This window comes from Plectropomus leopardus, chromosome 13 (assembly GCF_026936395.1).
Source record: "Plectropomus leopardus strain MGB_pleo_1.0 chromosome 13, ASM2693639v1, whole genome shotgun sequence".
NCBI lineage: Eukaryota > Metazoa > Chordata > Actinopteri > Perciformes > Serranidae > Plectropomus > Plectropomus leopardus.
Window position 1 is genome coordinate 26,836,446 of NC_142188.1, and position 26,528 is coordinate 26,862,973.

The 26,528-nt window shown below is 39.8% G+C and overlaps 2 protein-coding genes across 2 annotated transcripts in view; both read left to right on the forward strand.

The window, feature by feature from the left end:
- LOC121955009 (heparan-alpha-glucosaminide N-acetyltransferase) overlaps positions 1–935 on the forward strand; it is a 31,917-nt gene extending 30,982 nt beyond the window's left edge. Inside the window, exon 19 of the mRNA XM_088086088.1 lies at positions 799–935. Coding sequence (XP_087942214.1) covers positions 799–871 — 73 coding nt within the window. The 3' untranslated portion in view covers positions 872–935. The remainder of the gene's footprint in view (positions 1–798) is intronic.
- ret (ret proto-oncogene receptor tyrosine kinase) lies at positions 877–25,229 on the forward strand. Its single transcript, XM_042502408.2, has 21 exons — positions 877–993; positions 1,089–1,174; positions 12,464–12,709; positions 12,962–13,252; positions 14,559–14,797; positions 14,885–15,077; positions 15,165–15,364; positions 16,903–17,185; positions 18,159–18,290; positions 18,758–18,868; positions 18,957–19,070; positions 19,221–19,465; positions 19,545–19,692; positions 19,813–19,920; positions 20,003–20,217; positions 21,299–21,421; positions 21,510–21,580; positions 22,176–22,313; positions 22,466–22,565; positions 23,222–23,369; positions 24,238–25,229. Exons 2-21 carry the CDS (start codon positions 1,114–1,116, stop codon positions 24,393–24,395), a joined length of 3,324 nt encoding a protein of 1,107 aa, XP_042358342.2. The 5' UTR covers positions 877–993; positions 1,089–1,113; the 3' UTR covers positions 24,396–25,229.
- The last annotated feature ends 1,299 nt before the right edge of the window (positions 25,230–26,528 follow it).

Below are 26,528 nucleotides of genomic sequence, written 5' to 3' on the forward strand. Positions count from 1 at the left end.
ATGGTGTGGTTTGTCCAAGTGGTGTTGCCGTAACCTGACAGACCACGGCTCATGGGCGTATTCAACTAAAATGAATGTCTTTATTAAGTTATTTCATAATTATATATCATATTAAGTTATATTTGTCAGACAGCACATGTGAGCCAATTGTCAATCATTTATATGCCACTGCATTTGTGATTTATGTAGACAGTAGTAACTTTCATTTATTTCATATTTGCACAGTGCATTGTATAAGTGCAGTTGTTAATGATAATTAAATAAACAAATAAAATAGTAGCACATGGGTTTTCAAGTTTTTGATTTTTTGGGGGGTGGGGGCCCCAAGATTTGGGTCACCCCAAGTGTTGACTTCATAGATGCGGCCCTGCCATTTGGTGTTTTGGGCTGCAGCTCAGCAGTGAAATAGTTCATCATTTAGCCCCCCCCCCCCAAAAAAAAACCCCTACTACCTCCCCATTGGCATGCGTTCATGTAATGCTGGGTCACTGGCTGAAACCTTGCTCTTAAATGACACCTTTTAAAAACGTTTGAATCCACTGAAGTAAATATATAAATATCACTGGTGTTGTTAGATGTGAAATAATAATGATTTCAAAATAAGATCCCTACATAAATGATCACAAGTCTGTCATAATGAAGCAAATGAACACACCTGATACCCTTTTTAAAAGCAGTGCCTGTGCGTTTAAAATGCACCATTACGCATTTAATGATAATTGTTAATAATTTTTTACCCGCAGAGTGTTAATGAGGTGACTGACCTGCTGTTAAATTATGCTCTTAAATTTCCTGTAGATGCTGTGCTGCCTGCTGCTGCGGAAGCAGCGGGGCACCGAGTAGTGAAGCAGTGAGAGCCTCCTCCCCCTGACCAGTCAGCCAGTCAGCCAGTGAGCGCAGCAGCAGCCAGCGGAGCCGCACACTGCAGCCCGTCTATGGGACACTGAGGATTTCATCTGGCTGCCCGGAGCCGCGCGCACAGGACGCACGCTGGTTTATACAACGAATTTATTTCTTTTATCTATTTGTTTTTTGCTTTCGATTCGTCGCTCAAAGGAACTTTTTTTCCCAATCTTATTTTCATTCAGAAACTTTCACTTATGGTTCGCAAAGATGGGCTCAAGTTGTGGTTTCTCTCGGGGAAACGTCGTTGTGGTGCTGCTGCTGCTTCAAGGTAAGGCTCATCATCAGTTTTATTGTTACACATGCTGGAGATGAGGTTGGAAACTATTTCAAATTCATGTTGCACTAAAGTGTGTTTCCAAGTGCCTTATTTTAAAACAACAACAAAGATATTTATGAAAAAAAGAAGAAAAAAAGTGAAGTCTTAAATGTTAATTCAGAAGAGAAAACACTGTTTTCTTATCCTTTGCCCTGTTTGAGACATTATCTATTAATCTGACAGCATCATTTTTTGTTTAAAGCATCTTCATCTCTCCTGTCTGTCAGTCATAAAGGCTTTTTTGTATGAGCACAGCAGGGACTAAAATATGTTTTGATTTTGGATGCACTTCAAATTCACAAAATTTATGATTCTCTGCAAAACTGACTGTCACAAAGAGAGCGAAAAAAAAAACATGACGAGAAATACAGAGAGAAAAAAGATTTCTACAAACAGAGCCAGTGGACCTGAAGTCTGACAGATCCACATGAAATTGGCTGCTCATGTGTAAAGCTAAATTGCTTTGCTAAATTGCAACATTTTGGAGAGCAGTTTTAAGGCTTTTTTCCAAGAACTATCTGAAATGGCACGAACACAATGCCAGCACTGTTTCATGCTGCAGAAAGTGATACTTGCATTGTGTGCTGGTTGTTATGCGTGGTATGGCACACTGGAACCTAGAGTCAAATGAATACAGCCGTATATCATAATATTATAATCCCATTCACAATCCCCACAGCCCAACTGTACCAACACTGTCCTGCCATGCCAGCTATATTTAAAGTGTCTCTCATGGCTCAGGAGTGTGCAAATCTCAGTGTGTGATGCTTGGACAAAGATAGGCCATTGTTTTGAATTCCTACATTTTTTTTGGACTTAGTTTTAACAGAGGTTACTATCAGCGCTTTCATCAGGGATGTAAAAATTAGATCATCGTCAGCAGTCTTTTAGTGGAACTGAGATGTGAAAAGGGTGTTAATTTCCATGTAGCTGGGTCAGCTTGCAAAAGTGGTCTTACAATAAACTACAGGCCTACGTAATCGCCCTTGGAAGCAGTTTTATGTAGTGTTGTTACAATGATTAATGAAAATTTTAAGGTGCCACAGTTTTATGTAATGCTCCTTGCTTATTTTTCATTGTGACAGATAGTCTCAGTGCATAGGGGCTGAGAGATGCTCCCATCACACACACATACACACACACACACACACACACACACACACACACACACACACACACACACACACACACACACACACACACACCCTACATGCATCCACATCTCTGGTTTGGCCTGCATGTATGTTCACTGAGCGTTTCTCCTGGTATTTATAGATGAACACAGTTGGTCCAGTTCAATTTCATGTGTCAAGGACATGATGGTAATTAAACGGGTGCTGAAATCTACACCCATACGTAAACGCGGCGCCGCTCACCTGCCTGTTTGTTGCAACAAAAGACCCACACTCTGTTCAGAGGAGGAGAAGAAGCGAGCTGCAGGCAGGTGTGCAGCAGCTGCTCCTATCTCTGGGCAAACACTGGCTGTTTGTTTTCTTTAGGAAAGTATATCGCCTGTTGTACAAGTGCACACAGCGCTCAGATTGCACGACGGACGTTAACTGCCCTCAGAATGACACATCAGATTGATTTTTGCTGTATATGTTGAAGCTTATGGTTTGGTTTCATGCTTGAGGATGTATTGTTGATCTCTCTTTACCCTCTACACTTCTTCAAAAGTTCAGAAATCACCAAACTGGCTTTATAAAAATGCCAATGCTCATCACTTAAGTCATCTAATCATGTTGTGATGCTCTTTTTATGTCACCTAATCGCATTTACGGTTTGTTTAAATCTAAAGAATTGTTAGATTGTAGAAATTAAAAGTGTTTAATTCTCATTATCACTGTTCCAAGTTACAGGTAACTCATTAGTTTAGTGTTTCTTGCTGAGGTAATCAAACTAAGGAAAATTGGCAATCAGCGTTCACTATAAGAGTAATCAGCACTTTTAAATGTGGCAGCGTCGCCCTGCACTTCCAGAGTTAAGTAGAATAAGTAAAGCGGCTCAAGAAATAAATCAAAGTGAATTAAAGGTAGCTCTTTGCTGATGAAGTTAGAGATTTTGGAGATAGTTGAAGTTTGGGTGTCTGGCAAGCACTGAAATCTTTTGGTCAGTCAGTCATCATCAGTTTGATGTCAGGAAGAAGTATAATGGCGGCCGGCTGATGAGATCTCATGACTAGTTTAGAGAAACAATGAGGGCTTGTGGACTGGTAGCTGCAGATGTAAAAACATCAGAGTTGAAACTCAATAGTACGGTTCATGATTTAACCTGGTGAAACTCTTTATTGTAATTAACCAAATGCTCTTAACAGACACTTCTGTGTAATCCATCACTTCCCCATAAAGAGGCACAGATGTTTTCACGTAAAAGCATCGATCGGTTTTTCCTCCACCGTTGACCTTGCTACTGTAGCTTTGACCCTGCTTTGCCCTGTGACCTTAGAAACCTTAACCAAGTGGTAATCTCCAGTGATGACCCCGCTGTCCCAGAGGAAGCGCTGTTTGCAGCCTCTTTAGCTGCTCCTCCTCCTCTTCCTCCTCCTTCTTGCATTAGAATGATCATTTTCATCAGTTTCCTTTTGAGAAGGACCAGACCAATAAATCTCATTTGATACATACTGCTATTTGATTTAGCTCCTTATTATATTATATGATTTAGTAAAGCTTCTGTCTTGTGCTGCCTATGGATGCATCATAAATCTTGTCAGTTTTCTGCTCTTGCTGTCACTACGTCTCTTTTAGGATAATTGGAAAACATCACGATACGAGTTGTTTGCTGCAGACTTTATCTTTTATATTAAATTGTGTGAACAGCGCTGCTTCTCTTTGTGTCTCTCTGAAAAAGAAATCATTCGATGACTTGTCTGTGACACTGGCACCAGGGGTATATTTTGGATGTTTTTTATTCATTGTTGTTGTTGGGTTTTTTTTGTTTTGCTTTTAAATCTCAGCCTCCCTCCTTCTATCTCACCCCAATTCTCCCAGTCTTTGAAAGGACAATGATGCTATAAATGACAAAAAAAAACCAAATGAAAATTACTGACGCTTTTACAGGGAAATCAAAAATGAAGCTAATGAATGCCGTGGTGTCTATATACGTATAGGGAAAGTCAGTAAAACGTTGCATCATCCGTCCAGACTTGATCAGAATCAGAGCGGTGAGGCAGCAGTTTTAGGCTTTCAAAGTTTGTAATTTTTACTTCCAGTTATTACAGCTCCTCCTTTTGCCAGCACTTGCAATTTCTAATCACTAAAATGTTGGCAAAAATGCATCATCTCATTAGGTTTTGAAGAAACTGAACCAGTGTTTTTTTTTTTTTTTTAATTTCGGTACATCAGGTTCCTACTTCCATAGCTGAGAGTCTTGTGTCATCGTCTAACTGTGGACTGTTGCTTCTGCTGCTGCTGGCGCTGCATGGATGCTGCTCCTACCTGTCAAAGCTCTCTGCCTGATCCTCTAGTCAGTTCAGGGTCACACTTCCCTCTCATGCATGGGTAGAATCTAATTTGCTGTGGTGAAAGGACAAGGAGACATTGATTGAAATTTCGCCCTCAGGGCATTTAGTCCTCTCGTTTCACATGGGCCTTGACAAGTTATTTTCCAGTCGCCCAGCGGCGCGCGTAGTGTTTGACCCATCATTTACAACAATGAACGATACAAAAGAGCGAACTCAGCTCATTTGATTCCACATGGCCGTGTGACACTGCAGAATTGCATGTTGGTGAACGTAATATTTTGCTTTTTTTTTTTTTGTAGGCCAACCCAGAAGTTAGAGTCACAGTGGGTCCCTTGACAAAAAGCCAAAGGGATTTCCCCATTGAATTTTGGGATATTATAGAAAATAAACTCACACCACTTTTATGCTTTTGAGGTGTAAGTGCAGCTGCAAAAAATAAAAAGCTCACATATGGTCACATGACCTCTGTGTTGCCACCACAATGAGGCAATGGTCCCATTCAGCTACTTGTCAGTAGCCGCCTTTTTAAAGACACGTTTAAGCTTCAAAATTTATGATTGGTGTATTTATCGACATATTTTATGTCACTGAACAAATCCTAAAAGTCTCTTAAGCTTGTGACCTAATTTCAGGCATCTAACCAAAAAAAATCATTCAAAAGAACCTATTGACTTTGAGAAATGGAGGTGCAAGAACTTATTTCTGTGTTTTAGGACTCATTCCTGCAGCACTCTACAGATTTACCTTTTTTTTTTTTTTTTCAAAATTCATGCCTCATTTTAAATCCTGTTGCTTCTTATCAAAAAGAGAATTTACCCCCCTTCTCCAGCCGCACCCTGTGTCCATTTGTTTGCTCCCTCACTTTACTTGAGTAGGTAAACATGTTGGAAATTGTTTTTCCGCCGGCGCTCCTTCCTCCACCTGCCAGTGCCAGAAACTCTGGGAGCTTGACTTCCATTTGTGCTGAAAGATCAGCGTCCTCCATGCTCATCCAGCAGCCGCCCTCCCTTTCTTTCCATACTGTAATCCATCAGATTCACTGTGAAACCTGATGTGATGACGCACCATATTACAAGCAGGAGAGGCTGAAAATACTGGTCATCTCAACTGTTTTTTCTTTTTTTTAGTTTAGATACTAAATGATATCTCAGTATTAAATTGATAAAGATTTGATAATGATATATTGCTACACATAGTACATAATGTGGAATACATTTTATATTAAATATATTAGATACTTTAAGTGTTTATTTCCTTAGTGTGACTGACCCCTTGATACAGTGACAATAGTTTAATATGACCAACGTGTAAGGTGGTCTATACTTATGAATGCTTGCTTTTAGCCATGCTAGCGTGATGTGCCTGTCAACAACTATCGGTTGGGCTTCTGTCACATTTTGGACAGACTTTTTTGATCCCCAGAAGATGACTTCTAATGACAGTGATCCACAAACTGTTTATTTAACATCATCATAATGTCAGGTCAACATTTGTGTTTCTTGACCAACACAGAGTTGTGTCGTTCACAAACGTTTCGTTCAAAAGAACAAATCTTTTTGGTGAACGAACTGAACTGAATCACATCCTGAAACGATCTGTTCATTTCTCAGCTCAGCTGAGCTCTCACTCAAGCCCCTTTTCCACTCGATAAAAAAGCCGACGAACACTCACAAACATCTGGCTTTTGTATTTAATGGCAAAGATTACAATCAGTATTCCATGCCCAGGACAAATGACTCTGCAGAAGTCATAGGTCATTATCAGCTCTAGCTCCAATCAGCTCCGATTGGCAACGATGGAAATAAGATACCTGGGTGGACAAACTTATTTTAGCATCTTTGGCAGCCACAAAAAAAAGCATCAGTCTCTGTCTAAGCAGCACTTGGACATCATTCAAAATTATGTCTGCATCAAGTTTGAGAAACTGAACAAGTAAGAGATTAAAAAAAGATGTAACCATCATAACACTCACATTGGCTTCCACTCACACTGGCCTCCATACTACTTTCTTCTGTTTACCGGCCTCTCTGTGACATGAGACATGACATACCAGAAAGAAAAAAACAAAACAGAAAAGCATACTCAGCTACAGCAGATGGTTCTGGTCTATGGGCAGCGGGAAAGCAGTCTATCGCCATGTTTAAAAAACCAACGGTAGCTTTGAATGGAAAAAGAGTTAGTCTTCAGTTCAGCTGCGAGCAGGCGTGCAGGGATGTGCAGGGATTCATCGAGTAAGCGATCACATTTTCTGTGACTTATTCCCTAGTTAGTTAGCTGAACTGAATGTTTTGCTGTGTTTTAGTTCATTGAGTGGGATTACACAGTCCAAGCTCTGTTCAACGATTCAGTGAACACATTTTTTAAATTTTTTCAATGAATGGATTCAAGTAGTTCAGTACTCTGAAAAGAAGTGCTTTTCCCATTGCTAGTCTAATACTTTGGTTTGCAACCAAATACCGCAAAACTAATGACAGCCCCAATGACAGCTGTACTTGGTTCTTAGTGCTAATTAGCAAATGTTAGCATGCTAACACACTAAACTACCAGTATGATAGTAGATATGGTATGTATTAATCCTGCTAAACATCACAGCTGGCATTGTCATGGTGGTTCATGTTAGCATTTGGCACATAGCATTGTCATGCAAGAGTAGGCTACAACCTCACTAAGGCATTAGCATGAGCTTTGTAAATTGCAAAGGGTCTGTTCCTTTTGGCGATGGTTTTATAGCTTATTTCAATCTGGATGCTGTTAGTGGGACAATATAAAAATAAAACATTCAAAAAGTAAAGATTGGTCAAAGTCCTGGATTTTCAAAGTTAAGTCATCTATTGAGCTGAAACCTTTATGAGGCTTTCAGTGGGGAACTATTTATGCAAATAAAAATTGAATTTCTGTATTTTGCCACAGGCAGCTAATGTCTTTGTCTCTGTGTACACGTCAGTTAATCTGATGGCTTTTTACCGCCACCGTGATTTGGATAGGGATGTTTTATCAAAGCAGTCTAATGACTCCTGCGTCAGATTCAGTCTGGAGCTCTATGATGGACCACGTGTTCAATTTTTAATGCCACTGTCACTCCCACAGGAATTCTTAAACTGAATTTGTAGTCACGGCTAACCCCTGAGGAGATCCTCTATTAGATTCCTTGATGACTGATGAACATGGTTCATTGGATCTCGGCTCTTGTATTCTCTGAGGGCTAATTGGATTACATTATGGTGTAATTGATTATTATGTTACGGTATGCATCATGGTAAACTGAGTAATCTACCTGGAGCCTGACTCCCCCCCTCCAAACTGAGATCAGATATTGTATTACTGTGATGAAAAGTTTGATGACTGTGTCATCATAACAGGAAATGAATTCCTCTCCTCATTATGCCTCATTGTTTTGAGACTGAAAGCATCACAATCAGGACTATATTAAATCCAGGTTCTGGTTCCAGTATGATATGATGAAGCAATCAGGCGTACTGGCACAGGAAACCAAGAGGGAGAGATTTCCAAACATTATGATCAATAATAGCTTTCATAAGTGGAATTATAGCTCAATGTGCAGCTTTTTAGTTAATTGAATCCCATAACTGTTACATCTGTGGAAGCAGAGTCATCATGATTTCAGAGTAATTATGAAAGTTATTGTATTTATATCACCATGATATAAGCAAGCGTATGCTCCTTAATGCTGCTGGCTGCAGCTACTTTGTAATAGATGATGGATTATTTAAAAATGTCTATATTGATGTGGCTGTGAAATGAAACCCATGCAGCAGATGTAATATTTCTGTGGCCGTGCAGCTAAACACGTGGGTCTGTATTACGTGCAGCAGAGATGATTGCACTCATGCAGCCTTTCTCCCCGTCAGTCTCATCAGTGGAAAACAATCAGCATCACTGTTGATTAGTATGGTTATTGATTGGTCTGATGCCAGAAACACAGCCTGTCCAATGGGGTCGTTTGCAGGGACAGATGCAGCTCACGTTGACCTTGGGAGAGAAAGGGCGCCAGGCTGATTCCAGACGGCAACAGCTATAGTCAAGATTAGTTAGAGAATGAATCATACGGCAGCCGGGACACTTTTCCTCATCTGCCATGCTGTTGACAAGTGAGGACGTCTGGGTGGGAGATCCACGTTTTGTTTCATTGAGACTTAGAGGGATGTTCAGGCAGCCTGTGTCTAACACATGAGCTCATAGCTGGTAAATCTTCAAGCCGAAGCACGCATTGAGCTAATTGAGTTCCTGTCTTTGTCTGGGACGACGGAGAGGGCGTCCCACCCTATCAGCCCTCTCCAGTCCTAGACACACTGTGGTGGTCTATGGCTGACTGAGCACATGGTCTCAGATTTTGTGATGATGTCCTTTTTGTCCTTCCGCGGTTAAAATATGAGACAAAACTGACACAGGCCATAATTAACTCAAGAAAGCCGCTGTCATCAAAGGAATACGTGTGCAGATGAGGGTTGTTTTTTTTTCAGTGTTTTTGCTTTTTTCAAGCAAGTTCAATTTCACTATCCACTCAGCAGTACATGATATCTATTGCAAACATGCTTTGCTACAAGAGTCCTCCTGTTCAAACATGGGCTTTGTTTGCAAAATTACTTACTCCGGCTTTTGAAGAAATGACACTGTATATGGCAGCTTAGCATCAGTTTTATAGGTGTTTGAGGGCTGTAAAAAGGTCTGCTTATGGTGGTAATGTTTACACACTCTGAGTTATGGGAGGTCGAGGCTGCTCCAAAAACAGCTTATTGTCCTCATTTATGTCAAAATCTGAAGACAATATATATATTTTTTAAACAGTGTTGCATTTCTTATTTTTAAAATCATAACTCATCATGAGAGGTGAAATGTCATCACTATGTGTATTTCCGACATTCGTGTGCATGACTTATGGGAGCTAATGAGTCACGCTTTTGGAAAATCATCATCATGGCTTCACAAACCAAAGATGCCATTTGCTAAGAGAGGCCTGTTTGATCCATTCAATTAATTAGTTTTGATATAAACTGCTTGCTTTCTGTTGGCTTCAGTCCTGGAAAGAAATTGAATTTTGAATGATATAAACAAATTGTGTTGCGTGGGGTCCAGCCGCCGTGGCTTCGAGCCAAGACCAGCATTCATAAATGCATTCAGCTCCCACTGGTTAACACGTTGGACCCGTTGGTTTTATTTGTGGAGCTTGCTGTCGTCTGCTTTGTTTGATTCATGTTGGTGTCATGTGTGAGATATCTGTAGATTAAATTAATTGTCTTTATTTATATAATAAAGGGCTGCAGAAAGGAGATTTTTTCCTGGCTTGTAAGGACAATTTAATCCAGGATCTTTAGCATCTTATTAAATTAATACAGGCATCATTCTAATAATGGATCATGGTAATGATTAAGATGCAGTTTTCTGCTCTTTTAGGACCTCTGTCTGTGAGATAATGGCTCCCTCTAATGGTCATTTTAAGTACATAGTTGGAGACCTAAAGTGAGATTGCATGAATTTCTTGCATTTTACTTCCTGTATGTTGTCACATAAAACCATCTGAGTTGTTTTGTTCATGTAACTCCCTTATATGAATTATTTCCTGTTAAAGAGAGTAATATTCTAACATTTATTGTGTTCTATACCATGCAGTGCAGCTATAGTAAGGCCGTACATCCATGTTGAACCATTGTGTTTCTGACTACCATTGTATTACATTCGAAAAACTACAAGTTTTTGAGCCCAAACTGGCTTCTATTTAGGCACAGAGGTATCAGATGACCTCAGGTGGTTGCTGAAAAAATGTTGTTTCACTTAAGAGGAAACTTAAGATTACCTTTCTTTTTTCATGCTCCTTTGCTCTGGTTTGAAATCTACACCTTCACTTTGAATGGATTCCCGTGTTGTGCAACTCAGGAAACAAGCACAGCCAATTTAATTAACTTCATTGTTTGTTGTGGGTAAATACCACATCCATAACATCTGTTTTCTGGGATGGGTTTTCAGGTTTGTCCAAAATAGTGAAGTACCGCAGCAGGGGCGGATCTTCTCATAAGGCGACATAGGCAGCTGTCTAAGGAGCTACCCAGAGGGGGATGTCACAATCCCCCTCCCCACCTCTTTTTTTTATCAATTAAAAAAATGCTAGAGCATTGAGGGGTTTGGTGGCGGGAGGTGTATGTGGAGAGCATTTAAGTAAAAAAAAAACAAAACGGAAAGGTAGATCATATAGGGCACAGTACAAATAAAGAAAAAAACAAATTGGTTAAAATTTACAAATTTTACATACTGCATCCTTAATCATTTATGTTAACATTCATTCATCTTAACATTCATGTTTAATATTTATTACTGTTTTTTGTGTTAATTTCTAATTAGTTTTTGTTCCTGCTTGTAGCCTAATATATATAATAAATATAAGAGAAATATATAAAATAAAAGAAGCTTGCCCAGCGTTCTGATTCTGCAAGGTCTTTCACTGTCCCTTAGAAATAATTGTTACATGAAACATAAAAAAATGTTGTGTGAGATATTCCAGTGCTTGCTTTTTATGAAAGAATGTGAAGATAATTTATATTGTCTGTTGTATCATTATTACAATATTTTTAATCCTCAAGAATCAATCTTTTGCCTATGTTGTCTTTTCCAGTATATTGTCAAAGATATTTTATTATGTTGAGGTATTATGCAATCAAGATAGGGGAATTGTACTGTTTGAAATGTGAGAAAAATAAAAATAAATAAAAAAAAAAAGAAACCATAATCAGATCTGTTATAAAAAAAAAGGGCAGCAAACCTAAGCCAGATAAGGCTCAAGGATATATTTTTAAGCATGAGCATGGATGGTTCCATTTTGGCTGTGATAGATTTAGCAAATGGAAAATCATCCCTAAGATGTGAGTCATGAAACAGACTCCCACCATACCAGCAGGATTAACAAACAAGTGGCCTGCTGTTTGTTTTTGTCTCAGGAACGCTTTTAATCAAAAGGGCTGCGGCCCCGCAGAGTGTATCTCCATCCTTCAGGAAGGACGGCCACATTTTATCCATCAGCTTGGCCTCCTGTCATCCAACCCCCGCAAAATTAAATCAATGTCTGAAACCAGAGCCGAGGCCTCAACTGCACCAACAGAAATAGAAAATCTAGTTTTGCTGTCTGCTAATGACATTAGTGCGTTCCCTAAATGGTCGCCTACAGTCGTCAAAGAGGAACATAACAGGGATATAATTACAGGAGGAACACTCACATCTCCATTTTCCTGTAAAACACACAGCCTGCTATAGCTCTTTATGGATTTCCCTGACACATGTGCACACACACACACACACACCCCAAACTCTTCTCTGGCAGGTAATGATTCATCTCTCCTGCATATCATGTTATCCTGTGTAATTAAACTTCTCAAGGTGAGCACAAGGAGAATCGGAAACCACGTTATTGACCGTATGAGAAATTCATTAAAAGAGCTGAATAAGTGTCATTTGAGCCCTCCTTTCAATTTCCGCCTCCGGGAGAGATGAAAGATGTATCAGAGGAGAGAAAAAACTCCACCTGTCATATTCCATGTATGTGTTAATTTCCATTCAGTGGCTAGACGGTATTGTCAGTGGGTTTTGTTCCCACAGTTAAATATCCAGAAAGAGATGTCTGATAACTGCTGTTATCCTGCTCTGTAATAAGACTCAGCAGAACTGTCAGGCCTTATTATATCAACAATGCTTTCCTTAAAGGCAACATAACTGTTTTCCCCTGTGATTCACTTGGCTGCCTTTTTTTAACATGTGGTTATTTCTTCTTTATGCAGGAGCAACGGCACTGTACTTCCCTCAGAATGAGTACACTGAGACGGTGTATGTTGGCCAGCAGGCAGGGACGCCAATCCTACAGGTCCACGCCATGCTGGACAGTGACACCGAGCGGCCGCATTTCTACCTGTGTTTGATTAGCACCATCAGACGTCCCCCCCACAGCTCCTGGTTCAACCTGGACATCAACACTGGGATACTGTCCTTGAACAAAACCCTGGAGGAGAGCGACTTTGCCTTGCCATGTGAGTTGGATGCGAGCATTTTAATGTTAATGTACAGTCTCCTCTCAGTGCCAGGTATCCCCTATACATGAGAGTAAATCAGTTTCTTGACGTTTACGCTCTTTGCATACTAATAATGCTCTGGCTCTGTGTCCAGGTCTCCCTTCAGGATGATAATGTAATTGCATACAGGCAAAAAAAGAGCTTAGTCATCAAAAAGAGCACTGTCTGAGATTAAAATAGCTTGTTTGTTGTGGCTGCATGTCCCATCAGATCAAAACGTATGGTCCGTGAAGAAGTTGTCCCTGCATGCCATGGTGTTACCGGGCGTCACCAAGCAGCTCCTGTGCCCCAGAAACTCCCCACGAATCACCCTGGACTTTGTCAATGCCACGATGCCTCAGTGTGCTCAGACAGATGTGAAGGAACTGTGCTTCCCACACAGAGATACCTCTAACCCCCACATCATGGAGAACAGGTTCCCCGGGGCCCTTCGGCAACTCCGACGACTCACCAGACTCAACGTCTGCCCCAACTACACCATCTCTTACAATGTGGAATCAGGTTAGACACATGCAAGTTTGAAAGAAATAACACCCCTTTCTTCTTGCAAATAAAAGATTAAATGTGTTGGCAAGAAAATGCACCATTGCTCAATTTAAAGGTCCTGTGTGTAGGATTTAGGGGTATATATTGACAGAAATGGTAAATAATATTCTTAATGTTTTCATTAGTTTCTTGTCACCTGAATATAAAAATTGTTGTTTTTTTGTTACCTTAAAATGAGCCCTTTATATCTACATACGGAGCAAGTTTTTCTCCACAAAGTATGCCACATTATTTTTACAGTAGCCCAGAGCTCTGTAGATAGAGCCTATTCCGTTTAAACGTCAGCTATCAGCTAACTATAGCTCTACACACTTGACACATGAAAGGAGTTTCAGTTCTGTAACTGCTACGTTAGATGCCACAGAATTTTACACTCTACATACTTTAATACACTGTAGGATTTTTATAGTTGCAGCCTTTGTTGGTGAGGTATTACCAGAAGCTTATAGCGGCTAATGCAATCCTGATCACTTTCTGACTTTCTGAATCTTCTTCACTTGTACTGTTAAAGGAATACATTGCAACCAAAAGGATAATTTTTTATCAGTTACTTACCCCATGTTGTGGATTTGTGAAATAAACTAACAAAATGATCATTGGTATGTAAATTTCTCTGTCTATATTATGTTGAATTTGTGAGGAAAATTGGTTTTCTAACATGCCTCCGCGATGAATGAAGAATCCAAAAACAGAAAAATCCTTGATGAACTGAAGTAAAAGGGGACCAAGTTTAACAAATGCAAAACTATATCAAAACAATAATTTTTCAACCTCTCACTCAACTCTAACTAATGGAATACACCAGCAGCTCAACTGCATGTGCTTGCACAGGTGCGCTACTTTTCTCTGCGTAACACTGTTTATGCAGAAATGCTGTAAATATTAATGTTATGCATGAGTTGTATGAGATTTTGTGAACAGATGTTTTGACATATTATTGCCGTTGACTCCTTGCCCTCTAATTCATCAAGGATGTTTGCCATTTTTGGATTATTTGTTCACCATGCAGGCATGTGAGAAAAACTGTTATCATGACAAATTAATAATTGATATACAAATGGTAATTTGCTAACTAAATGCTATTATTCTATCACTGTTACTTTTAGCCACAGTTGCAACTGTTAAGCAACAGTTTTTACCTTTAAAATCTAGCTTTATGTCACACTCATACCATCGCTGACTTTGACTCTGTGTGTATTCCATTCAGACGATGGCTGTAGAGACATATACATCTTGTTTTGGTTGTTCGTCTTGCCTACAGATACCCCGGCACCGTTTGCTGTAAATGAGAACACCACAGAGCTGGTGGTGACGGCTCCGTTGGACCGAGAAGAGAGCGAGTGCTACAGACTCCTGCTGGTGTGCACAGTCCGGACAGAAACGGTCGTCACCAAGGTGGACACTTCACTGGATGTGTTTGTCGATGATGAGGATGACAATGCACCGTATGTAAATGGAACAGACACGGCGGACATTGTCATCAGTTTCAATCGGACAAAGGTGAGGAGACCAGTAAAAAACTAATCTGATCTGTTTTGATTATTTTAAAGACACAATATCTCATTTTTTTCATTTTTTTCTCCACAGGGTGGCTCTTTTGGCACCATATTCGTCTTTGACAGGGATTTAACGCCAATCTATCCCATAGACCAGACTCATAATAAGTATGTGGGGACTCTGCTCAATAACGACCCATGGATGAAAGACACATTTGACATAAAAGGCACCTTCAGTGAAAAGAAAGCTATTGGAGGAATTCGAGAGACTGTCCATGATTACCGTAAGTAATTCAGGGGCATCTACAAATCATCTGTTTTTATAAACACTGTTAGAAATCTACAGTTTTATGTTTCCCCCTCGTTTTCAGAGCTTGTCCTGAAGAGGAACCTGTTGGTGACTGAGAGTCGCACCTTGCAGCTGGACTACCTGGTTAATGACACCACCTACCCCGGTCTCGAGGGAACAGTGCAGTTGCACTTCAACGTTACCATCTTACCCGTCCAGATCCAATTCGCCAACATCACGCAGATGTTCAGACTGACTCGCAGAGCCTCTGTTTATGCTCAGGTACTCATGACCAGTCATCATACACATCTGTAACTCTGTTTACTCTGCTTCTCTCTTAAGAACAGCTAGACATGTTTTCAAGTCAGTTATAAAATTATTCATGTGCCCATGTGTACGTTGAAAGATTTATTGGTTGCTGTAACTGTTCATCTTCAACAAACTGCCGATGAAATCCTGTCCAAACACGAGTTCAGGCCAAGCTGATATCAGGCGTCAACACTCAAAATACAAATCAAGGCAGCATCTCCCAAAGGTAGACTTTTTAGTTAAAAAATCCACCTGTGTTTCAATAGACTATTATCTTGTTGAGCTGTAACTGATGGATAGCACACAAAGAAAAAAAATCATGCTTACAATAAACAATAGTAGGTACTTGATCCAGTGTGATGTTATAACTTTGGAAAATATCCACTTGATTTGCCTAAATCTGCTGGAGCCATGCGTGCACTTAGTCAGCAAGTGTAAATGCAAAATGCCATCATCCAACAGATATTTCTCATTGACATACACTGAGGTAACAAATACTTGACGTGATCAAGAAAAGCTATTAAAGACCACAGATAAAAATGACTTGACTTAATAATAATGTTTCCTAATAATTTAAACAATATTAGTTCAGTTTCAGGCATTTTAGCACGCACAGTAACTCACATCAAAGGTTCTCTGCAGGATGAGCCACATCTGTATGCATCACACCTCTATGTTTGAACATTAAGATGTAAGATTAAGATGTCCATCTGAGGATTTAAGCTTGCTAAAACAAAACCTCAATGATGAAATATGCTTAAAAGAAAACAGAGGGTAACACCATTTTATCTAATCGGACATTTCTGTACAATAGATTTAGTACCTGCCTTGATGCCACTGAGGTAGTACAGTAGTAAGACTCAACTCTGAAATATTTCAGTGGTAATTCTATCCACTACATAGAAACCAAAGCCATTCAGCTGCTTAAAGGAATATTTGTGGAGTGTTATTTTCTTACATGCCCTCATGTAAACGAAGAATCCAAAACAGAGAAAATTCTTAATGAAATGAAGTGAAGGTGGGCCACGTTTAACAACAGCCAAACTATATCAAAACAACTGTTTACAAACTCTCACACAGCTTGTGCAGCATAATCTAAATCTCATTTATACAGTGATATGCTCAGTACTTCCCAAATACATGCATTTTCACCAAAGTGTTACTAAAACAGTCTCACACATGGATGAGTTGCACACCTGGGTAAACATATGCACCTCAAGTCTGCTTAATGGACACAGTTCAAACACACACACTTACCCAGGTGCTTCACTCATGTATGGAAGTTTTTTACAAATGCAAATGATCATTTTGTGGATGAAGTGTTCCTTTCAAAAGTGTTGACTCACTCTGCCATATGTTGTGAGACTGCCATCTGCTGGCTCAGTAAAAACATAACAGTAATTCATCTCTTTAATACAGGGGCCTATAAAGGTATGCAGACTTTGCAATCCTTTTGCTTAAATTAACTTCTATCTTTTACATTTTCAATCTCTTCTTCCAACTCCTGTCAGGTTGGCAGAGTCTGTGTGGAAAACTGCCAACAGTTTGATGGCTTCAGGGTCACATACCGGCTCGAGGTTGCAGATAAGAACGTGTCTGCTGATGTGCAGTCCTGCTACACAGCCATAAGCATCACCCAGGCCTCAGATGATATGTGGGGGCTGCTCTATGTGAATGACTCAGAGGCTCTGCGCAGGCCCGAGTGCCAGGACCTGCAGTATGTTGTTGTAGCCCAGGAGGAGCACACACAGCTGGAGACCAGCACACAGATCCACATCATACTAGATAGTGACGGTGAGACTGTTACACTCAAGCTTCACTTTACAGTTCATGAGGTTTAAAAAGAGAGCGTTTGATCTTCACATTATAATTTATTCTGTGTGTGAATGGATTACTGAACGGGCCTATAGGGCGCAGGCCCAGGGGCTTCAAAGTATCAGGGGATCCTACCTGGCCTTCACCTGCAAAATGTTCCCCCAAGACTTAAAGTGACCACAAAGAGACATCAAATGACTATAAGGTGATACTCAGTGACAAAAAACAGACACGAAAAGACCACAAAAGGACACAAAAGTCCAAAGAGAGATGTAAAACAGCTGCAAAAAAGCACAGACACTCACAAAATGCCCACAAAAAAGGGGTAAAACAATTACAAAGAGACACAAAATGACTACAAATAGATGGAAAGCAACTGTAAAGAGATTAAAATGACTATAAATAGATTTAAAATGATTAAAAGAAACAAAATGACCACAAAGAAACAGTGTGTTTTGCAAGTGTTTTGCACCTTTGTAGGTGAGTTGGTGGGGCTTTTACATGTTTGTGCCCAGGGGCCCATCATCTCATAATATCTGTGTAATGGTAATGACATTTATTTCAGTCCTTGTTAATGATTTTCACCAGAATTTGCATAACAACATCAAGGCATCAAGTCAAAATGAATAACAAAATGGAAAACAAACAAAAAAATATACATAGACCAAAAAGGTGTGGGCTGAAGCTAAAGCTTATTAAACCTACCCTTTAATCTACATTAGTAATATGCATGCAGGATGTTCATGTTTAGAGGCAAAAAGTTCTGAAATTAGTTGACCTTTCCTTGGATTTTGTGATGACTCGCTGCTATTTGGGAAACAGTTTGTGTTTTATTTCCTCACTAATTCAGCACAACCGCAGACACACATGTGGAGACTCTTTTCAAGAGTTTCCTCTTCTCCCAAATGTCTTTTAAAGATTTTTTGTTTTTGTTTTTGGCTCTTGTGCACAGTGACCAAGGCCAGTCAGGAGAACCAGCAGTTCCTGTCCTGTGCAGAAAACAGACGGCGAGGAGACTGTGAGTCTGTCCGAGGCCTGGGGGCAACAACAGGGAGATGCCAGTGGAGGCAAGGCACTGAGAAAGGTACATTTCATTTAACAAACGCTTGTAATTAACATTTATAGGCTGCGTTTTGTAATGAATGCATTTTAACATCACTGAATCTTGTCCATATTAATTTTGAGACCTCAGAGTAATTTAACTAGAACCAAATGTGATGGTCTCTGGTGAGAACATGTTTTCCATAATGGTGGTAATGGAACAAATTAAAAGACCCAAACCGACATGTGTATCCTTCCCAGTAACATCCTTTTTGCATCAGAAACCAACAAAAGTCATGGAAAAATGTGGTCTCAGTTTTTTAAACAAGCACTGACAAAACCACATGACAGCTAAAGGATGTCCCCACAGTGTTGTTTAAATTTCAATGTTTTTCACTGTTGAGGGCTTAGATACAACATCAAGACAAGCTGAGCAAACTTTAAAACCTGTTTGTCATCAGGTAGTGTTTTCCCACTTATGCATTTGCCTCCTTTGTGTTTATGTTCCAGGAATATCTGAAAATTACTCCACTTGCTCCCCTGACCTGCGGACATGTCCTGATAGTTTTTGTGACGCAGTTGAAAGCAAAGACACGTTAATATGCCCGCAAGACTGTACAAGTAAGAGACACATGCAAACACACACACAGCACATTTTGTTTATAAATCTGCAGGTAAGCACATTCTGACTGTTTATCTGTCTGTGAAGAGGAAAGTGTTACAGGAGGTCACGAACGAGGCTTGAGGAACGGGATCCAGGCTGGCTATGGAACCTGCTACTGCTACTCTGAGAGATGCTTCTGCGAGAAGGAAGATGTCGAGGGTGAGTTGACATAAATTGCACAAAATTGTCGATTGTTAAGTGAAATATTATCTCCGAGGGGTCCTTATTCATGTCCTCTGAAGAGCAAACCAGAAATGGATTGCTACCTTCTTGAAAAATGACAGCATTGTGCAACACACTCTCCTCCAGAGGCGATATGTGACGACATGTGTAAGACCATCATTGCCACGGCTCTGCTCCTCTCCTTCATCGTCTCCATCCTCCTGTCCTCCTACTTCATCCACCGCTACCACAAGAACTCGCCCAAGCCCCCGATCGCCTCTGCTGAGATGACTTTCCGCCGGCCAGCTCAGGCTTACCCCATCAGCTTCCCCGCTAACAACGTACGCCGAGGCTCGCAGGAATCCATCGAGACGGACACCTTTAAAATACCTGTGAGCTGCTTCTCTCAGACATTTTTCCTCATCATAGTATGCTGAACCAAGTCAAAAATATTATATGTTTGATTCACAGGAGGATCCTAAGTGGGAGTTTCCGCGTAAAAACCTTGTACTGGGCAAGACTTTAGGAGAAGGAGAATTTGGGAAAGTTGTCAAGGCAACTGCATTCCGGCTGAAAGGAAAAGCCGGTTACACCACTGTGGCTGTGAAAATGCTTAAAGGTAAGACAAGCCAGCCCGAGACCTGACAAGTTGAGGAGGAAATGTTGATATACGAGGAGTGAATGTCTGCAGAGATGAATGGTTTCATCATTATAATCCCTTTTTTCCCCTCCATGACAGAAAACGCCTCCCACAGTGAGCTGCGTGACCTGCTGTCAGAATTCACTTTACTGAAGCAAGTCAACCATCCGCACGTCATAAAGATGTACGGAGCGTGCAGCCAGGATGGTAAGGCCTCACTCCTCCTGCAGTGCTCTCTCAGTGTGTGTGTGTTGTACATGGAGACTAAGTGCTACATTTCTCTGAATAGGTCCATTGTATCTGATCGTGGAGTATGCCAAGTATGGGTCGCTCCGTAACTTCCTGCGTGAGAGTCGGAAAGTTGGCCCGAGCTACATGGGCAGGGACGCCAACCGAAACTCCAGCTACCTGGAGAACCCAGATGACAGGGCACTCACCATGGGCGACCTGATCTCCTTTGCATGGCAGATCTCCAGAGGCATGCAATATCTGGCTGAAATGAAGGTATTTGACAAAGTGGAAAAGCCTTAATTTTGTTAAGAACATGCAAGTGTACTTGCTGCAGAAACATTTGAAGTAGTTGAAAACCTGAAAAAGTGCAATTGCAGCAAAATAAAAAGAATACTGTAAGAAGCTAAAATAGAAATGGAAGTGCGAAGAGACATTAGTTAAAAAGGGTAAATTTGATATTTTTCTACCTGAACCCTATTTTCCCATTTTTTTGTGTCTAAGTGACTAATGAGAACAACAGTTTTTGAAATCGGCCCAGTATTGAGTGGGACAGGTTGCAATGTAGCCAACCTGGACATGTCTGCAGCATCAATTAACATCCACAACTGTAAGTGCTTGTTTTTGCCACTGACAGGCTCAGATTATTATTCTAAGTGACTAGCAACATTATGGAAAGGATCTCCAGAAGTCAACCTTTTTGTTAAAGTGCAACATCCCTTTTGTTTAACCAGAAGCAACCCATTGCCAAACCCACCAAACTCCCTTTAAATAAACAGGTATGATATCGTAGTAAACCACACTTCATTCAGAGTTGACAGAAACAAAATAAAATGTGGTATTTCACTGTTTTAACAATCAAAACAACACAAACAAACAAAAACGATCTTCCTGTTTAACAAAAAAGTCTATCTCTGCAGGGATTCTTTTCTTAATGTTGTTAGGCAAGTGTCTAACAAAAATGATCATCTGAACCTGTCAGTGGCAAAAACAAGCAATTTTAGTGGCTGTATATTGACAGTGTGAACATGCAGCGAGTGGTTACATTGCAGCCTGTTTTACTGCTGCTGTCTGCAGGGCTTTCGCTCAAAACTGGACAAATTTGAAAAAAAAATTGTCTCCATTAGTCATTTAAGCAGAAAAACATGGGAAGATAGGGTACAGGTTAAAAAATAGCAAACTTAAGTTTCAGTGTAAGGGCTAAATGAAGTTGAAGTGTGTTGGCGAATGTGGTTAAAGTTTCAGTTGAAGTGTAATAACTCTATCCACTTAAAGCGTGTGTACTATACGCACTTGAAATTTCAATTGGTTGTGTAAGCACTAAAAGGCACTTTAAACGAGCATTTCTGTCCAACAGCTTGTTCACAGGGACCTCGCAGCGCGAAATGTCCTCGTAGCTGAAGGGCGAAAGATGAAGATCTCAGACTTTGGCCTCTCCAGAGACGTGTATGAAGAGGACTCGTACGTTAAGAGGAGCAAGGTAAAGAAAAGAGACAGAAAAGAATTCATTTTGGAGTAATAATAATAATCTTTTGAATAAAAATGAACAAGCTCTCTACTTTTTCCAGGGCCGTATACCTGTTAAATGGATGGCAATAGAATCCTTGTTTGATCACATTTACACAACACAGAGTGACGTGTGAGTACAATTTAACCCTTTCAAACCTGTTTTCTTGTGCTGCATTCAGACGCCTTCTACAAACTATTTAACCCTTTGAAACCTGAGTAAATTGGCTTGGTTTTTTTTTTTTTTTTTGAATACATGGGGAAAATGCAATGAGCAACCTGGCAAGAAATGTCCCAGAAATTGCAAGAATGTAGTAAAAGGTAACAAGAAAATTACCTAAAAATTAATTCATTTAAAAAGAGAAAATAAAGGCGAAAAAAATCCAGAAAATCATATTTATTATTTTATATTTAAAATCATGTTACAGGAAAAAATGTTTTTTTTTCTCCAATTTTCAGCACTTTTTTTTCAGGTAATTCTCTTTTTTTGTCATTTTTGAAAAAAAGAAAAAATCTTTTAAGGTAATTTTTGTGTTAATTCTTACTAATTTCTTGCCATTTTTTGGGTTGTTTGTCATGTTGGGAAATACACTTATTTGCTCTTTTGCCAGGAGTTAGCATATATGAGTGTTTCCTAAAATGCTAAACAAATTCTTTAAGCACTTATGCAGATTATTCTGTTTACTGTATATTGAAATATTCTTATGAGCTCCTGTGTTTTCTTCCAGCTGGTCCTTTGGTGTGCTGTTGTGGGAGATAGTGACACTGGGAGGAAATCCATACCCAGGTATCGCCCCTGAACGCCTCTTTAACCTGCTCAAAACCGGCTACAGAATGGAGCGACCAGAAAACTGCTCAGAGGAAATGTGAGCCCCACTCTGTTACACAAGAGCATCTCGTCATCTCCACTGAGTGCAATAACTCCCTTCCAGCGCCTTAAGACAGTCATGGAAAATGACCGCTGGGAGTGTGAAATGATACCTCTTCTCACCCACTGTAAAACTTTCCCCCTCTGCAGGTATAACCTCATGCTTCGATGCTGGAAACAAGAACCAGACAAGAGGCAGACGTTCGCAGACATCAGCAAAGAACTGGAAAAGATGATGGTGAAAAGTCGGGTATGGTGAAGCTATACAATACATTATAATAACTTATTCATATTCCTCCACAGGAAAGAAGTGGGAGGAAGCTATTAATCAGCTTCTTTCCGTGCATTACTGGCGCAATTTTGACAAAACTTTAGTGATGCATTACTGAGATCTGGCAGTTTTTGCTTTCCACTCCTTTTTGGATCTGCAGCTGGCCCCAGAAATGAGCAGAATGTCATTTCTGGGGGACATCATGTACTGTTATTGTGCTGTTTAGAGTCACATACACACATGCTCCATTACGCTGCCTCAGCGTATGATCTGTCACTCTCCCCAAATGCTTTAGATACCATAATTAGTGTTTGAAAAGCAATCCTAAAATGTGGCCTTGGGCAGCATAATCACAGAGCATACCAGTCAAGCTCCTGCTGCTGAAGTGAGGCTAAATATAGAACATACAAGGGCAGGGGAATGCAGACATCCCAGAATACAGCATGCTAGCTCTTCCCTGTTATCAGAAAAGAAGCTTCCTTTGATGTGATATGAGTAAATTTTGGACCCGTTTACTCAGGATCTTTCACTGCATTGCACATTTGACCTTTAGCCATTAGCACACTCAGCTTTAGAGTGCTGTGACTCCTCACCTCAGTAATCAGCGTAATCACACCTTCATCTGCTTTTGTCAGGATTACCTGGACCTGGCGGCGTCCACGCCAGCCGACGCCCTGCTGTACGATGACGCCCTCTCTGAAGAGGACACACCACTAGTGGACTGTAATAACGCCCCTCTCCCTCGAACCCTCCCCTCCACATGGATTGAAAACAAGCTCTATGGTAGAATCTCCCATGCATTTACTAGATTTTAGAAACAGGACACACAACACAAGCTCTCTTTTTTGGCAAGCTGTGATTGGCTTTTTTTCCGTAGTCAAGTGTGCGTGACTGTGATCTAGGCATGCCTTTCGCTGATTAATGCTGACATATCTCCCATTTCATCGTAAATGAGAGGCTCAGTGAAAAAAAAAAGAAGATCTTGTGTCTTGAGTTTTCTTGTTTTGACTTGGACCTGCTTCTAATGTACATGAATGCTGACCAAAAAGTAATACATTTGTAAATACTGAATATAGCCTCCATTCTTATTTATATGGCACGTCATTCTCATGCTTCGTCTGCATTTCATTTGTAGATAGTTTTCACTCCATCCCATCTCCATTGTCATCGTCTCGTTATTTGTTTGCATTGGAAGGAACAGTGTGTAACATTTGAAACAGGTCCTTGCTGAATCAATCACTCACTGTGTTTTCTAAATTCCAGATTGTCTTAAATTTCCTGACTTTTTAATGTATATTAGCTATTGATCTTTAATGATTTGACAATGCTGAACAGAGAAACAGTAAGGCTTTTGAACACAACTCTCAGGTGACATTAATCTGCACTTCTTTACAGTTAGGCAGCCATAGGTTAAATATAGAGGCATGAGCAACATTATAGCCTTGATACATTACAAAAAACTCAATAAATAATACAATATTTACTATTTTACTTCATCTAACATATACAAAGCCATAACTCTACACCTCTGAGAGTCAAATCCGGACTTGTTTCAGAGACGGGCACTACAGAGTTTGATTTGAGAGCCTTACTGTCTGCACGCTGTTTATCTTTCACTGAGTGCAGAAAAATGATATGTTCTCATTTTTAGGCATGTCATACCCGAACTGGCCTGAGAAGAGCCCGGTACCGCTCAACAGACATGATGCCACTAATCCAGTCTTTACAAGATATGCCAATGATAGTGTTTATGCAAACTGGATGGCTTTGCCTTCACCCGCAAAAGCTGTGGACAAGCTCGATAGCTAAAGACAAACCAACACTGTAGAAAAAGATGACTAATTGGTAGATGTGTATATTTCTATAAGACTGTACATATACAATCTGATGCTAAAGTTGGTTCCCTTTTCTTTCTGTTGCACGGGTATTCAACGTTTTAAAAACTGGGGTCTTTTTGCTGCAAAAGCGGCAGGATCAATGTAGACCACGCTTCATTCAGCTCTTCAGTATGTTAATTATTACCTCACAGGTCATGTTGGCCAAGTTGTATCACTGCATGACTATTGTACCAGATTGTATGCCAGTTGTTGATGTCTTTTAAGTGCCTGTGCCGCTTCTACAATAGCCTCCGATTATTAATGTGCGACTGTGAAGATCTTGTTCCAGCCCAGGAATTAAAGGGGACGTCTTTACCATCACCTGTTATAGACAGCTGGGATTGAGTGGACAGAAGCGAAATGCTGAACTTGTTCTGAAAATGTACATTTTCTACTTTAGAGGATTGTTGCTCCTCGAAATGTCAAAGACCCATTTTGTGTTTCTCCCACAAGATGTTTTAAAAACTGTTCTTGCCAAAGAAAAGTAACACAGACATGTTCAGTGAACAGTTTATTTGCTTTTGCTTTTATTTTTATTTTTTTTACATGAAAAATATCAACTAGTAAGTGCTACTCCAGTGTAATGACATGAGACTTAATGTCAGTTGTGACCATGTCCCGTGTCAGACTAAAACTCACTTTTGGATTCACTGTAACGGCAATCTTTGTGGAAAAAATATGATTATGTAAACTAATGAGTGTTATCATTGTTATGTTGTTATTATTTGATTAAGTTCCAATTAATAATAAACGTTGAAAATGTGCAGTATGTCTCTTCACCTCATCTCTCTCAAATTGATAGTGAGCTTTTGTTCACTAACTTCCATCCTGCACTCGTGAACATGATATTTCAGGAACGCATTGAGACAATCATCAGTGACATCATCTGTCTAATTCTTGTGAACACGACATCTTTAGAATCAATTTATTTTAAATGTCCACTTGGACTCGAGGATGAACTGATTATATTTTTGTGGTCAAAGGTCACGGTGACCTCAAAAAAACATGTTTTTGGCCATTACTTAAGAATTAATTGATAATATAACAACATTTTATACAAATGTCTGAAAGGATAAAGTGATGACATTTTATATCCAAAAGGTCTAAGGTCAAATTGGGCTACAAAAACACTTTTCAGGCATGTCATATCTCAGGAGCAGATGAGATTTGGTCAGATACTGAACTGGTGATGAAAATCTTGTGTGCCCACATTGAAACTTTGTTGCTTGTATAGATCGTAGATATTAGGTTGAGTCTCAGTTTACCTCCAGACATAATTTGTTCATTATGCAGTCTAGTTTTAAGATATATTGACTTACTATTATTAAATATTGGCAGGAGTGTTCTGGCAAACATTTGTTCTCAGATGCCTTTTCATGTGTAAATATTCAATGTCACAGTATAATGCAAACTTTGTGAGCCCTTTTATTACCCCTGAGTCTCCACTCTTGGCTTTGCTGTAAGCAAATATTTATATTGAGGTGTTGATTAAGGTTTTAGTTTGTTGGGTTTTGGAGGAAGAAATTTGTATTCAAGTTTAGTTTCAGCTCAAAATTCAATAGCCCGTTTACTTTTTAAAGCACACTGTAAAACTTAAAATAAAGCTTTTAATAAGGATGTCTGAAGTAGACAGGGTGATATATTGGTTCTAGGATGTAGGCAAAACATTATACATATAACCCCTTTCTTCCTTATCTCAGTGCTGACCATGCTCTGTAGTTTTTATGATAGGTGAATTTTGAAACTCTTAATTCTACAGTTCTGAATTAGCTGGTTGACTCCTTTGTGACTAAAACACCATCACAGCATCCTTCACAAAAGAAAAAAAAGAAAGAAACTGATTAAAATAACTCTGTGACAGACTGGTGACCTGCTCACAGTGTCTCAATGATTTCCGCATAATGTGTGCTGGGAGAGGCTCCAGACTGCTGCCACCCTTAATGGGAATTAGTAAAGGAAATGAATAAATGACTAAAAATAGAACCTCATACGAACATTTCCTTGTTTACTGAATGCACAATAGCGATAACAGATCCCATGTTTGAGCACTAAACGAGTGATCTGT